Raw genomic sequence first — 16,869 nt, 5'->3', positions numbered from 1 at the left:
GTTTTGCACCAAGCATTTCATTAGCTCCAAGTAAGTCCTATAACGCTACTGCTGTTTCACATTCTTTTTTGTACTAGGAAAGCTATCTTAGCTATGAGTTTGGCTGTTGTATTTGATATGGTTCTGATAGCATGCTAAGCACTCTTTGGATATGGGACATGTCACATACGCCATCTTGAACTCGCTGCTACCTTCATGCAGAAATATCTTATCCGTGCAGCAGCTTGGGATCCTACGTGCACTCATTCTGTTGTTTGCACAGGAAGTTCTTGTTTGTACATGTGGCCTCTTGGTGTTGCCTATAGTGCGAGCATCCCGCCCTAACCACAATTTAGCATACTTGATCTAAAATGGAATTGAGTTGGAAGTTGTCTCCTCCTGAAGGATAAAGAGTTGTTTTGCTGCGCTTCTGTTACAGTTCTTGAATTGAGTAAATATAGCTCGGATGATTGAGGCAATTAGCTATTTTCTAGAGTTTATTGTAAAAAATTGTATAATGTACAATTAAGCAGTTTACCTTGCTCTGCTGTGTACTGTGTTAATGTAGTATTGGCATCTTTCATTTATTCTAGTTGGAACATCCAACAGTTTGATTAAATTGGTGACCTTTCCCTCTCTCATCTGTTTTTCCTTTCATTGGATTAGCACTACTGCACATGGAATTGACTAACTGACTTGCTTCGTTGTGAGGGAAGACATTTTAATTGCTTAGTTTAATATACAAATGGAATGTACAAATTGTTCATGATCTCTTCCTTTTGCATATTGTTACTAGTTTTCTTCAAACTAGTTGGAGCAAGCCAATTTATGTGCTAGGAATCCAAATGTAGCAATGATCAATGTGCAGCTATCCATTTGTCATTGTGCCTCACATCATTGCGGTCTTGGGATTGAATGCAATTGTCACAGTATAGACTGAAATTGGCTTATACATACAAGAGCAATTCCAAGTAATTATTTCACAATTGAGTAAAAAACTGAACTTGTCAGACATCAATTTTCGTTCTACTCAAATACAAGTATTTACCAACACATTTAACTTTAATCTACAACTTTAAACCAAAGGTGAATAATTAAGAAAAGCATCATGAACCCTGTCAATTGTTGGGAGAACACTTTGTTATATTGATGTTTGGAACGATGCTACTCTTGAATCATGTATGTTTCTTTCGTTGGCAAGAAAATTTGGTTTTTGTATTTTTATTGAGTCTCACTCTCATCCAATATTATTAATTTTAATAATATCTTTAATAAAAAAAACAATTAAAATTGAACAATAATGTAGTCCTAGTCTGAGCAAACACCAAATTGATGACAGTCATGTGCCACAAACGCACCCTATATGGTTATATAATTAAAATGCAAACAAGGAGTTGACTGACCTGATCGTAAAGCAATAGCCATTGAATATCAAGCGGAGATGATGTAGGATGCATCAACACCAAAGTCTTCTACAAAGTACCTAGCCGGATACAACTACTTTATAGGAAGCATTTATTGTTTATCTAGAGTTTGCAAGGACCTTAGTATTTATACTGGCTAAGGTATTAAGGTTCCGTCCATAAAGGAATCTCAAATCCCACTTTTTTAGCCTATCAGTTAGATATCATAATCACATAAAATTAAGGACTCAATCAATCTTACTTGTATTACAAGACATCTAATATAAGATTGATATCTTTTGAAAATCAAATCACAATATCTACATTAATATCCCATATTACTTTCCTATTATATGTTGTAGATCATTTAAAATTAATTTACATCGAAATTAATCCAACACCTCTACCCAAGTCTCGGTCTTACAGTCCGGAGCACTCACTTTTATTTTAGCAACCGTCCCCACACAAAAGCATCATATTCAAAAGTGAAGTACTGTGCACATCATAATCAAAAGTGAAGTACTGTGCACTCTCACATAATCACACAATCCCTATTTGTGTAACGCATGTGAGTTCACTGACACTCCGTCTACCCACCTGTCGGCGCTATCACGCCTCCCTCCCTCCCTCCCTCTCTCTCTCTCTTCCCTCCAAATCCCTCTCACCTCCCTTTCCCGTGACACCCCCAAGACAGACTGCACATATGTATAAAAACCTACCTCCCAACAAACCAAACCAAAACCAGAAAAAACTCACATTATTTATCAGACACTACAAAAACTCACCAAAACAAAACCAACCCAGTTTCCAAAAACATGAAAAAAACCGTTTCCTTCCCTCATTTTCTTGTTTCCGTTTTTACCCTAGTTGCCCTATTCGAGCTCCCAAGCTTTGCATCATCAAGCCATGACTACCAAGAGGCATTGTCCAAGGCCATACTATTCTTCGAGGGGCAGAGGTCGGGGGTCTTGCCTCAGGACCAGCGCCAATCATGGCGTGCCAACTCAGGACTCAGTGACGGGTGGACGTACAACACAGACTTGACCGGCGGCTATTATGACGCCGGTGATAATGTCAAGTTTGGTTTTCCGATGGCGTTCACGACGACAATGCTGGCTTGGAGTGTGATAGAGTTTGGAGATTCAATGCCTCCCAATGAGCTGAGGAACGCTCTCGTGGCAATCCGCTGGGCCACAGATTACTTGCTCAAGACTGTGTCTCAGCCTAACCGGATTTTTGTGCAGGTAACTGGTAAATAGAGTAAATTTAATAATTGTGGTTGTGGTTATGGTGGGGTGGTAAGGGGAGTGGGTGGAAAAGTTAATGTGTCTTCGTCTTGGTTGAACTAGTTATATACATGTGACTGAACAATGCTTCACTCTTTACCTTTAATTAGCAATTAGTAGTCGGTTTTTTTTATCTGCAATTACACTTTAAAATGTACACGTATGAATTCTTAATTAAAATATATGCACAAATTTCAAATTAGAATTTGCTATAAGACGAAATCATGATTATGTATACACAGTCATAGATGTGCCTTGATTGAAATAATAACTTGTGAAGAACATTGTTTGAATCCTTACACGCAAGTAAGAAGTCATTTTTTTTTTCTTGCAAATTAATATAACAAAAAAATTCATCAAACTAATCTGAACATACATATTGAATTGTAATTTTGTAAGAGCTAAAGTTTTCTTCATATAAATACGAATAGGTGGACGATTGTAGGTTGTGTTCTGTGGTCTCATGTAGTCCACTGGGTCAGTGACTCATTGTGTTGTCAGGTACTGGCCCCGTGGCCCCAGTTTTATCCAGAGAGAATATAACAAGTTTCTTTTGATCCCTTCCCTTGGAATTGCGTGCATGGCATTGCATTGCATTGCATCTGTCTGCCTATAAATTTTGACAAAGTTTACAACAACAGAATCCCAGACCTTGAATTTATCAAAACTTAACTGTGGAGGAAAGATAACTTGAGTTCCCTCCTTTCCACAAGTGTACTCTATTTGTTGGTTTCCAGAATTTGAAGTTTAACATATACATCTGATGAAATACTTTACTTCTAAAGTTTTGAAGTATTTATCACTTTCTTTTTGCTGCAATTTTGTCATAGTTTCCTTCTCAACACATTGGTTACTAATATATATATATATATATATATATATATATATTTATTTAAAGGACACTTTGGATGGGAGCCCTAACTATCAATGTTCTTTGACTAAAATCTTTGTGATTTTTAATTTTTTATCGAAGTCCCTGACATTAATATAATAATGTATTTCTATGTAGGTTATTTTTTATTTTTAAACTAAAAATGAAATTTGTAGTTATTTATATTAATGAGATTTTAAATAAAACCCATAATTTATGGGATTAAAAATATTAAAGATAAATTATACTCTCCAATATATTGTGTATACATGGGTACGTTCATAAAAAAATAACCAAAAAATTAAACATGGGTACATTTTTCAAAAAAAAAGAAGAAGAAGATATTAGGCTTAATAATTATTAAGCATTTCTTCTATTAAACTTGACATGGATACATTCTTAAATCAACAAAATAGAATGTACCCATATAAGTTTAAAAAATTGATTAGAGAAAAGATTGAATGAATTTTATACAAAAAATGGGTATATTTTATATTTAAAAAGGGTACATTTTTCATATAACAAATTGGTATATTTAAGAATGGGTACATATCATTTTTTTTATAAAAATTTAATGGGTCCAAACTTATTCTAATTTTATTTTTTATATTTTGGAAATGTTTGAATTGAAATTAATTAGGAGTTTAATAAGGGTGTGAGTATTAAAACTCGAAATCAATTACTAATTTTTATTGTAAAAATTATGTAACTTACATATAATTTATTAATATATTAATGCTAGGGACGTTGATCAAAATCTAAAAACTAATAAAATCTTAGTCAATGAACATTAGAAACTAGGGACCTTATACTAAATTTTCCTTTATTTAATATTTTAACAATTAGGTATACGATAAAAAAAAATTATATCTGACTATATATTACCACCTTAACTCTAATATTCATTCAAAAGAAAATTATTCGAATAAAGTGTTTAGAAATAATTATCACAAAGGAACGTGAACCAATTAGTCTTAAATAATTATCATCTGTGGGTGGACGGACTTCCATCCCACTTTTTGACCCTAAAGTCCGTGAGTTGCATCTTGCCTGCATGGGACAAACACTTGTCCCATCAAGCCTTATGCTCCATATGGATAGGACACAAATAGTCCTCAAATTTCTTAATACAAAACAAGTCCGAATATATAGAACAGTTGCCCACTAATAAACCGATTCAAATAATGTTTATGTTGCTAACGACAAGCAAAATTTGGCCTTTTTTTGTGGGTATAACTTCGTTTTCATGGAATAATAGGTTGGTGACCCAATTATAGACCATAACTGTTGGGAAAGACCTGAAGACATGGACACGGCCAGGACTGTATATGCTGTGGATTCGCCCAATCCTGCTTCTGAAGTCGCAGGCGAGACGGCAGCAGCCCTAGCAGCTTCGTCGGTGGCATTCCGATCATCCGATCCCGGGTACTCGGACACATTGTTAAGAAATGCCAAGAAGGCCTTTGAGTTAGCTGATACTCACAGAGGTGCTTATAGTGATAATTCTAACATTAAAGATGGTGTCTGCCCATTTTATTGTGATTTTGATGGTTATCAAGTAAGTCTATAGTCAATATATATATATACAAGCATTTTTTATTTATTTATTTATTTTTAAAACATAATACATGCAACATGCATCCACTTATTTAGAATTGTACATAAAATCAATTCATTTTTTGTGATGTTTGGTAGGACGAGTTGCTGTGGGGGGCAGCATGGTTGAGTAGGGTCACTCAAGATAGTGGTTACCTTGACTACATACAAAACAATGGCAAAACTCTTGGTGCCGATGACAACATAAACGAATTTGGTTGGGACAACAAGCATGCTGGCCTAAATGTTCTAGTCTCCAAGGTCAGATTAAAATTTCTTAACATATATATAATATGAATAGAATCTTTGGTTATATTTTTGTACTGATTTTATAGCACATTCTTTTAAAATGAACACGATATTAGAGCACAAAATAGAATTAGAAAATCTGAATTTTGAAATTAACTTTATCAAAAGCATAAACTTTTTCTTTTCTTTTCTTTCTTAGCAAGTCTTAGAAGGCAACATGTACAATCTCGAATCCTATAAAGCATCGGCAGATAGCTTCATGTGCACGTTAATTCCGGACTCAACATCCTCCCACATCGAGTACACTCCCGGCGGACTCATCTATAAGCCGGGAGGCAGCAATTTGCAGCACGTAACTTCCATCACATTCCTACTACTTGTTTACGCGAATTACCTTTCACGGACCTCGCAGTCCCTAAACTGCGGCAACATAAACGTCAGTCCAGCAACCCTACACCAAATCGCCAAGAAACAAGTTGATTACATTTTGGGTGATAATCCAATGGGATTGTCATACATGGTTGGCTATGGTGACCATTTTCCGCAGCGTATTCACCACCGTGGCTCTTCGTTGCCATCAATCAAGGACCACCCCCAAGTCATTGCTTGCAAGGAAGGCTCGGTGTACTTCAACTCTTCAGGTCCTAACCCTAATGTTCTTGTGGGTGCCCTCGTGGGAGGACCTGGAGAAGATGACTTTTATGGGGATGATCGTGCAGACTTTAAGAAATCTGAGCCGACCACTTACATTAATGCACCATTTGTTGGTGCTTTGGCATTCTTTGTGGCTAATCCAAACCCTAATTAGCACAAATTGGTACTTTGACAAGCATACGTCATTTTTTGTAAATAATTCATACATCAGGATTTGAAAATTAGGAAAAGAACAAAGATGTCTCTCACCTTGAGTGCAAAGAGAGAAGAGGCTTGTTAATTAGTCTTTGGAAATTTAATGTATACTGTTCAGGGTTTTTGTGACATTTCCACAGAGAATAAGAGAGATTTATTACATGTAAGATGCATATATTCTTTTGATTGCTCTGGTGGTTAAAATATTTTATCTTCAACTTATTAGGTTCCACGTTCAAACCTATCTTCTTCTTATAGGTTAATATAGAATATCGCTCGTATTTTAAAAAATATATATATGAAAAAATAACGATCTTTCACTTTGTTAAGAAATTTGTCCATAGGCTTCCCACCCCCTCTCCTTTTCACTCGTTAGCATGGATGATTCGTCCAAAACAAAAACAAATTCTCTCATTACTCATGGATGTTTCAGCTAATTAAGCCCTTATTTATACATTTCCATCCACTCCGTGTTACAATATAATTAGACAGTCCTAGTGCTTCATTAGACAACTGCATGTGGATTCGAAAATCAAACAAGAAAAATAATTAAAATTAAGAAACTGCTTACACTTACTTGTGGCAAGTTTAAAAAAAAAAAAAAAACCAAAACAAAAAAAAGACAACAATCACGAAGACAAACACTGCTGCCTTCAAATATATTCTCTCTTTATTTTGTTTTCATGGTATTTGCTTAATAATCCAACAAATGAAAGAGGTTTGTCTTCATTGATCGGGTGCACCGTGCCTGTGAATCTCTGCATGCACATGAAACATGAAAACTGCCAATATGGCTCTCGTGAGTGAACAACACGGGCATTTTTCTTTTGTGATAGAATGATGATTAATCTCATCGGGGCTCATTAACAACAAAACCTATATTTGGCATTCTAATCGCCTAGATTTGGCATTATCCAATTATCTATATGCAATTCAACCAGAAAAGATATAAAATATATAAACCATCCTCTTAATTAATCATTCTCCCAATTCCCAAATTGCCAAGGGATTTTATTTCTACCTGAAGAAAGTTGGGGTTTCACTATAAAATCAATTGGCAATATGAAAAGTAATCCAACTTACTTATAAGCCCATGCAAAGTCTCTTCTTCCATCAATGTGAGATTCATTCTCAACATGCCCCCACACATGTGGCAAATTTCAAGCCTAACATGTGGACAATATAAACAGAGTGACGTGGGGTACGTGTGACTGTTGGACTTCATACGTGGGCCAACCTACCCTGATCCCATGAAGAAAGTTTAGGTTCCACCACAAATTCAATTGGCAATAGGGGGAGTAGCCCAACCGACGTACAAGCCCATGCAAGGTTTCTCCTCCTCCCATCAATACAGAAAGTTGAGGATTCCAATTAATCAAATTACTGCATACTCAGATGTAGACTAGGTTACTTATATTGACACTAGGAGATCAATCATTGGTTATGTAGTGTTTTTGGGTGAATATCATCTATTGGCATTCTAAGACCTTGCGTACTGGTGGGATGCCGGCCAAAAGTCTTCGATGGTCAAGTTAATAAGTAATATTAAGACTCAAGCAATAGGTAAGAGAATAAGCAAAGAGTATGTGTAGATTGCGTTATATGCGTTACCAAAGTTATGCTCTAAATGAGGGTATTTATACTAATCGGGAGAGATACCTTTTAGGATATGAAATATGTATTAAATAGGGAGAATTCAAGAGAATATCTAGGATTAAATATTGTTTCCTCTTAGGAGTGTGATTACTTGCGGCACCACGCCAACTCCTAGATTGTAGAAATCTCCAAGAATATATGGAACCTATTTGATCTTATTTTCATGTCTTGCGGAATAAGAATGGTCAATCTCAGCGAAGTTAGCAGACTTCGCCTACCTTTTCAAAGTACAGCAAGATGTACGTGGTGACATCGCTAGTCCGTTTGAGCAACGCAATCCTACCAGAACTATTGAGTTCATGACGACTTTTGAGGTACGCGTAGTTCCATTGACCTTACTCCAGTCCTAAAAAATTTATAGTCCCACACCAACCAACCTCGAATTGTAATGTATTATTGATGTCGTCGACAAAAGTATACCCCCACTCATCACCAATTTTACCACCAATGACTGACTCCACATTAGCCGCATCAGAGAAGATCTATAGAAGCTCACCCAGCAGCTTCTGGAGAGGACTTTTTCTTGCTACTATCCCGAGCACCACTGTCTCCACCGAAGATTGCATCAAGAAAAGCCATCGGCTCAAATGGAACCGGACTTATGGAGGTGGTGAGTGATGCCCTCGAGGGTTTAAGGTTAGATGTCAGTCGGGTAAGGTATGCTTTCTGTTCATTTTTTTATTTTTTATTTACTATTCAATATATATATATATATATATATTTTTTTTTTTGGTCTTAAACATCTCTATTGTGTAGAATAAGGTTCAGAGTGTTATAAAAGGGTTAAAGTTTGAGAGATAACCTTTTAAGTGGTAGGTGCAAGGTAGATGTAAAATGCCACACAAAAACTATAGCACAGACAGATAATAAAAGGCAGAGGAATATATGATGTTATTGATATTTCTCTCTTGTTTTTCTTCTTCATCTATATTCTGTTACATGCGGAGTGCTCTATTTATAGAGCAACTCGAACTGATGCAATTAATGCATCTTGAAATTTAAAACGTACCTCTGACACTTTCATTCAGCATGGGCATTGAAAACTTTGCCCATGCAGATGACTTTAGCTTTGTGGGCATTCATTGCCAAAGACATTGAGACTGTGTCTGAGACTTTTCAACATAACAGACATTGAGACTGTGTCTGAGACTTTTCAACACTCCCGCTTGGATGCCCACATATTAACATGAGTTGCCTCGTTAAAACCTTGCTTGGAAAAACCCAGTGGGAAAAAAAAAACCATAGCGAAGGAAAAAGAGTACAACTTTTCCTGGATCGTTGATATAGTGTCAAGTATGCTTATGTTGCCTCGTTAAAACCTTGATAGGAAAAACCCAGTGGGAAAAATCCTAATCGAAGGAAAAAGAGTACAACAAGCATGTATCATGGATACTCCCCCTGATATGTTTCTCCCCCTGATTCCACATTTTCCAAATTTAGCTGTTTGGTAAGTCGACGTAATCCGATGCCTTGCACTAACTTCTGAAATGTGCACTTTGGTAGAGATTTGGTGAACAAGTCTGCCAGATTTTCATTTGAACGGATTTGTCTGACTTCAATAACTTTAGCCTTCTGAAGCTCATGAGCACTGAAAAACTTTGGAGATATGTGTTTAGTCTTATCGCCCTTGATGAATCCTTCCTTCATTTGGGCAACACAGGCTGCATTATCTTCATGGATGACAGTTGGATTGTCTGTCTTCGAAGTTAGACCACATGAATTCCGGATATGATGGATCATTGATCTTAACCAAGAACATTCACGACTTGCTTCATGTAAAGCAAGTATTTCTGAATGATTTGAAGATGTAGCAACTAATGTTTGCTTGGTTGAGCGCCATGAGATTGCTGTATCTCCATTCTTAAACACATATCCAGTTTGTGAGCGGGCTTTATGCGGATCAGAGAGGAAGCCAGCATCTGCATATCCAACAAGGACCTGGTCATCTGTGGAGTTCTTTGAGTAGAAGAGACCCATGTCTGTTGTCCCACGAAGGTATCGCAATATATCTTTGATACCCTTCCAATGGCGAATTGTTGGAGCAGAGCTATACCTTGCTAACAAATTAACTGAAAAAGCTATATCTGGTCTAGTACATTGTGCTAAATACAACAAAGCACCTACTGCACTTAGATATGGTACTTCTGGACCAAGGACCAGCTCATCATCTTCTTTTGGACGAAATGGATCTTTCTTAATGTCCAAAGAACGAACGACCATTGGCGTGCTTAGTGGATAAGCCTTGTCCATACCAAATCGCTTCAGAATTTTTTCAATGTAAGCTGATTGGTGGACCAAAATTCCACTAGCACAATGCTCGATCTGCAGGCCGAGACAATATTTTGTTTTTCCAAGGTCTTTCATTTCAAATTCGCTTTTCAGATATTCAGCAGTTTTATTGAGCTCTTCAAGAGTCCCAACTAGATTCATATCATCAACATATACAGCCACTATAGCGAATCCAGAATTGGATTTCTTAATGAACACACAAGGACAAATAACATTGTTGATATACCCTTCTTTGATCAAATACTCACTGAGACGATTATACCACATTCGTCCAGATTGTTTCAGACCATACAATGATCGCCTTAATTTGATCGAGAGCATACCTCGTGGTTTATTACTTGTTTCAGGCAACTTAAGTCCTTCTGGGACTTTCATATAGATGTCAGTATCTAATTCTCCATATAGATACGCAGTGATGACATCCATAAGTCGCATGTCAAGTCTTTCTGAAACCACTAAACTTATTAAGTAACGGAACGTAATTGCGTCCATTACAGGAGAGTATGTCTCCTCATAATCAATTCCAGGTCTTTGAGAAAAACCTTGTGCAACGAGTCGTGCTTTGTATCTTGTGATCTCGTTTTTCTCATTGCGTTTCCTTGTGAATACCCATTTGTAACCCACGGGGTTTACGCTAGGCGGGGTTTGGACTACTGGTCCAAAAACATTCCGCTTTTCCAAGGAATTTAATTCTGCCTGGATTGCATCTTTCCACTTAGGCCAATCCTGTCTCTGTTTGCATTCATCAACAGAGCGGGGCTCAATATCATCACTTAAGATGATTTTAGTGGCTACTGCAAATGCAAACATATCATCAATGATTATTTCATTCTGATCCCACAATTCATTTGTACATGCATAATTTATGGAGATTTCTTTGCTTTCATGTATTTCTGTCTCTTCAGGGACAGATGTCTCATCAAAGACATTTTCTTTTTCTGGAAGTCCAGAATTATGAATTGTGGATGTATCATTCATTTTCTCTTCCTGAATGACTTCATTTGGATTCAGTTGTGCCCTCGACTTTCTCTTTCGAGGAGCTGAATCTTTTGAACCTGGGGGTCTACAAAGCTTCAGGCGTGCACCAGATGAATCATTTGCTGCCACTTTATTTTGTCCAACAGGGACATCAATTCTTGCAGGTGCATTTGCAGCTGGTATATTTGATTTTGTCACTTTCATAGCATCATTAAATGCATCTGGCATTTGATTGGCAATGCTTTGAAGATGAACGATCCTTCTCACTTCATTTTCACATTGAATGTTGCGAGGATCAAAATGAGACAAGGTGGGAACAACCCATGTCAGCTCTTTCCGTTCTTCTGGAACGGTCTTTTCTCCCCCTAACAACGGGAAAATTGTCTCATCAAAGTGACAATCAGCAAAACGAGCTGTAAACATATCACCTGTCAAGGGTTCCAAATATCTAATGATAGATGGTGAATCAAAACCCACGTAAATTCCCAGTCTACGTTGAGGTCCCATTTTAGTGCGTTGCGGAGGTGCAATAGGCACATAAACAGCACAACCAAAAACTCGTAAATGGGAAATGTTTGGCTGATGTCCAAACACGAGTTGTACTGAAGAGTATTGATGGTTGGCTATAGGTCTCAATCGAACCAATGATGCAGCATGTAAGATGGCATGTCCCCATGCAGAGACTGGCAATTTGGTTTTCATGAGCAGAGTGCGAGCTATTAACTGAAGCCGCTTGATCAATGCTTCTGCTAAACCGTTTTGAGTATGGACATGAGGAACAGGGTGTTCAACATCAATGCCCAATATCATGCAATAATCATCAAAGGTTTGAGACGTAAATTCACCAGCATTATCAAGTCGGATTGACTTAATGGGATAATCTGGGAACTGTGCTCGTAACTTAATTATTTGAGCAAGAAGTCTCGCAAAGGCTACATTCCGAGTAGACAAGAGACAAACATGTGACCATCGGGTAGATGCATCAACCAAAACCATAAAATATCGAAATGGTCCACATGATGGTTGAATAGGCCCACAAATATCCCCTTGAATTCTTTGCAGAAATGATGGGGATTCAGCATCAACCTTTAGTTGTGATGGTCTAATTACCAACTTCCCTTGAGAACAAGCTTTGCAAGGGTTATCATTTGAGGCAGCAATGTGTCTGCTCACTAATGGATGTCCATTAGAGTTGGTAATGATCCTACGCATCATGGTAGATCCTGGATGACCCAGACGGTCATGCCAAAGCATGTAAACCTTTGAATCAATGAACTTCTGGTTCATGACAGTATGTGATTCAATTGTCCTTATGTATGTATAATATAATCCACTCGACATACCACGCAACTTCTCCAATATACGCTTCTGGGTATCATTGGAGGTAATGCATAGATACTCCACATTTTCTGCACTTTTTGTTTCAATGTGGTATCCATTTAGACGTATGTCTTTGAAACTCAACAAATTTCGAGTAGATCGAGTAGCATACAATGCATTATGTATGGACAATATTGTTCCATTTGGTAACATAATCTGGGCTTGCCCTGAACCTTGAATTACATCTGAAGGTCCTGATATTGTTGTTACCCCTACTCTTGTAGGTATTAAGCTTGAGAAATACTTTCGATCACGAAGTATTGTATGTGTGGTTGCACTGTCTACAAGACAAATATCTCCGCCATTTCTCATGTTCTGAGAATAACCACAGTTTTTATCCATGCTCTCTGAGTAAGAGAATCAGAATTAAAAGCAAGTTATAACAAGAAAATTTACATGCCACTTTTTTTTATTTAATCTGAAATACTACAAGTTCAGCATAATAAAAGTACATTAATGATTCAATCGGACCGATATACTTCATTTCCCCTTTCTACAATATAGTCTGAAACATCTAGATGAGTTGTGTTCAACTGCCCTGATAAGTCAAACACTGGATCAGGTATATCCATTGGTCTAGCCTCGTCGAGAAAGTTAGTCTCGACACCCTTCTCCTTGAGGGAAGCTTGATACAGATCCACTAGATGTTTTGGGGTACGACAAGTACGCGCCCAATGCCCATTGCCACCACACCTATGGCAGGCTCCTTCAGAGTTTCTAGGAGCATTGTTCATATGAGCTTTGCCTTTGTGGCGATTCACATTTTTGAAGCTCGGGCCTGAATTATTCCTGGGAACCTGGTTATGAAACTGAACTCCATGGTTCTTGCCTTTCATATTCCATCGACCTCGCTTGTGACCACGTCCTCATTTATGATTATCACCACCAGAGGATGTGGCGTTCACTCCGAGGGAAGCAGCATTCACTTCTGGGAATGGTGCAGATCCAGTAGGTCGGGAATGATGGTTTTTCATCAGGAGCTCATCATTCTGTTCAGCTACTAAGAGCACAGATATCAGCTGGTTGTACTCAGTGTAGCCTCGCGCTCTATACTGCTGCTGCAGGAGCACGTTGGAGGCATGAAATGTGCTGAGAGTCTTTTCCAGCATATGCTCCTCAGTAATAATATCCCCACAGAGCTTCATCTGAGAGGTAATTCTGAACAATGCAGAATTGTATTCTGCCACTGACTTGAAGTCTTGAATCCTCAGATGAGTCCACTCATAGCGGGCCCTTGGAAGAATCACCGTTGTCTGGTGATTGTATCTGCTTCTCAAGGCATTCCAGAGAGCTAACGGATCTTCAACCGTTAAGTACTCGCTCTTTAGCGCCTCATCAAGATGGCGGCGAATGAAAATCATGGCCTTTGCCCGATCTTGAGAGGATGAGTTGCTCTCTTCCCTGATGGTATCTCCAAGATTCCCTGCTTCCAGATGGATCTTGGTATCCAGTACCCAAGTCAGGTAATTCTTCTCGGTAATATCCAGGGCAGCAAATTCAAGCTTCGCCAAGTTCGCCATTTTCTTTTCTGAAAGAAAATGAGATGTGTAAGAACTTGCAATAATATGTATTCCTGGAGGAATATGATGTTAGAACTTCTGGTTCTTACAAATTTTTCATTTTGATCTTCAGGCCAAAATGATAAGCACTCGAAACTTCTGGCTCGAGATTTTCAGGGTGAATGAGGAGGGCGATTGTACCGCACCATTCTCATTGAAATAATGTAATATAGAATGGGCGATTATTCCGCACCACTCAAGTAACAGGAAATTTAAATATGCAGAGCAGCGTGGGCGATTATACCGCACCACAAAAAAATTGCAATGAAATTAAACAGCAGGTAAATTCAAATATGCAGGGTAGGGTGTGCGATTATACCGCTCCACCTAAAAATTGCAGTAAAATTAAATCTGCAGTCCAAGATAGGCGATGATACCGCACCGTCTTGGATCGCAGTAAGATTAAATTTGCAGTTCAAGATGGGCGATTGTACCGCACCATCTTGGATTGCAGTAGAATTAACACAAATAAATACTAGGTTAGTAATCAATCTCTACACCAAACAAGTAATCAAAGATGTATGTAACCGTTAGTTGGAGAACTATGAGCAGGCATGGAGCAAACAACTCGTCGCGAGGGTACACGGCGCAGTTGAGGCAGAGGAAGAAGATGAACAGTAAAAACCTTAAAGGAAACATTTTTTTTTCTTTCGTTCGTTCGGCGAAGAGAGATGAGAGAATAAATATATTTAGAGACTCGTGCTGATAACGTGTTATAAAAGGGTTAAAGTTTGAGAGATAACCTTTTAAGTGGTAGGTGCAAGGTAGATGTAAAATGCCACACAAAAACTATAGCACAGACAGATAATAAAAGGCAGAGGAATATATGATGTTATTGATATTTCTCTCTTGTTTTTCTTCTTCATCTATATTTTGTTACATGCGGAGTGCTCTATTTATAGAGCAACTCGAACTGATGCAATTAATGCATCTTGAAATTTAAAACGTACCTCTGACACTTTCATTCAGCATGGGCATTGAAAACTTTGCCCATGCAGATGACTTTAGCTTTGTGGGCATTCATTGCCAAAGACATTGAGACTGTGTCTGAGACTTTTCAACATAACAGACATTGAGACTGTGTCTGAGACTTTTCAACACAGAGACAATTTTCTTAATTTGTTGTATCTTTATGGTTAAACACTATATGTATCAACTGCTTTTCAGACTGACTTGGTATGTCTATTATCGTGTAATTCTTATATCTCACGTCTAAGAAGTTGATTAATTTTGTTCCTTATTTCACATGTTACAAAATTATTTTTGAAACGTGGTCAGATAGTGTTGTATATATATCTATCTTTCTCATTATGTGACTTAACCAAATAGACTTACACTATAAGAAAAAATAGATTAGGTGACGTAATTGTTTGTGGCACCTAAAAATTCATTACATTTGGGTAGAATAAGTGAGGCTTAGAAATCGTCATAAAAGTATTTTTGCGGGTTACCAAAAATATTTTTGCGTCACAAACTATTGTATGAGAAAATTTTACCACCGAATTAAATATTAATATGTAATGAAACTTTAACATTCATCACATATCAAAAAAGAGAAGGCCACGTGCTATACAATTCATCACATATAGTATTAAAATAAGAAATCAAAACCCCCAAATTGTGAAACCTATTTCATTCACTTTTCACCTCATCCATCTTCAGCTCCCTTAGTTCTACTCTCGCACCCCAGCCTGACGACCAGCCACCTAGTGGTTGCCACCAACAGTGCTCTGTGCCACTCTCTCACCTTATGTTGCTCGTTCACTAATTCTCTCCTCTCTCTGACTTAGGCCCCATTCAGTATTGCTTTTTTCACCAAACTGCTTCACTTTAAAGTTAAGCAGTAAAAAAGTGTTTGGTAAAACTAAAATATCATGCTGACTTCCAGATAGGGGTGCAATTTGGGTTGGGCCAATCCGAACCCGCCCATGTCCAACCCGACTTTAAACCCGAACAAGTAGGTTTTTTTAAGTTATAACCCGCTTGAACCCAACCCAATTTCAACCCGTTCATTGATTAGGTTGAGTTGAGTTGATCATTTGCCCGTCCATCCCCAACCCAACCCAACTTGACTAACCAAACCCAATCTAACCAGATTGTAACTCATTATCAATTAATGCTCATATTACACCTAAGTGAGCCAAGTCCAAAAACCAACGCGCTTTCTAATATTTTTTTTAAATAAATTACCCTTTATAATTACTTAAGCTTTTAGGGAATAAGAGGCTTTGATTAGTTATCCCATATTTGTAGGGCTCGTTTGGATGTGCTTTTAAAATGGTTGAAAGTGCTTTTATAGAAAGTGTTTTTGGATTCCAAAAGCACTTTAAGTGCTTTCTACAAGAAGCACCAGTTATGTGCTTCTTCTGGGAAGCACTTTAAGTTTTTTTCCAGGATTTACTTGCATTTTTACTAAGGATTGGTTCCAAAAACATTTTCACCAAAAGCGATTTCAGTCATTTTAAAAGTACATCCAAACAAGCTCATAGTCTCTAAATCCTAAAGTTTTATAGTAGATGGATTTATAAAATTAAAGTTAGTTAGCTTTGATGCTACTTGGCTTAATTTTTTTAAGAAAAACTAAGTTGTTACAAGATTAAAATTGAAAAAGTTAGGCAATCCGAACTCAACCCAAGTAAACCCGAGCCTAAATGAACCCGAATGAAATCCAACCCGAACCCAAGCTCGAATTGTAAAAGTTGGGTTAGGATTGAGTTAACCTTCCAACCCACTAGAATTGCACCCCTACCTTTAGACAACAGTTTTTAAAAGCA

At 37.6% G+C, this 16,869-nt stretch overlaps 1 protein-coding gene across 1 annotated transcript; it reads left to right on the top strand.

Annotated features, from left to right (window-relative positions):
- Positions 1–2,008: 2,008 nt before the first annotated feature.
- On the top strand, positions 2,009–6,406 carry LOC103966933 (endoglucanase 24). The gene is made up of 4 exons (XM_009380158.3): positions 2,009–2,626; positions 4,798–5,097; positions 5,235–5,396; positions 5,584–6,406. The coding sequence occupies exons 1-4, from the start codon at positions 2,198–2,200 to the stop codon at positions 6,190–6,192; spliced, it is 1,500 nt and encodes a 499-aa protein (XP_009378433.1). The 5' UTR covers positions 2,009–2,197; the 3' UTR covers positions 6,193–6,406.
- The last annotated feature ends 10,463 nt before the right edge of the window (positions 6,407–16,869 follow it).

The sequence above is a fragment of a genome, unplaced genomic scaffold (genome assembly GCF_019419815.1).
Source record: "Pyrus x bretschneideri cultivar Hongxiangsu unplaced genomic scaffold, Pyrus_bretschneideri_v1 Contig16, whole genome shotgun sequence".
Lineage (NCBI taxonomy): Eukaryota > Viridiplantae > Streptophyta > Magnoliopsida > Rosales > Rosaceae > Pyrus > Pyrus x bretschneideri.
This window is presented reverse-complemented; position numbering and strand designations above follow the sequence as displayed.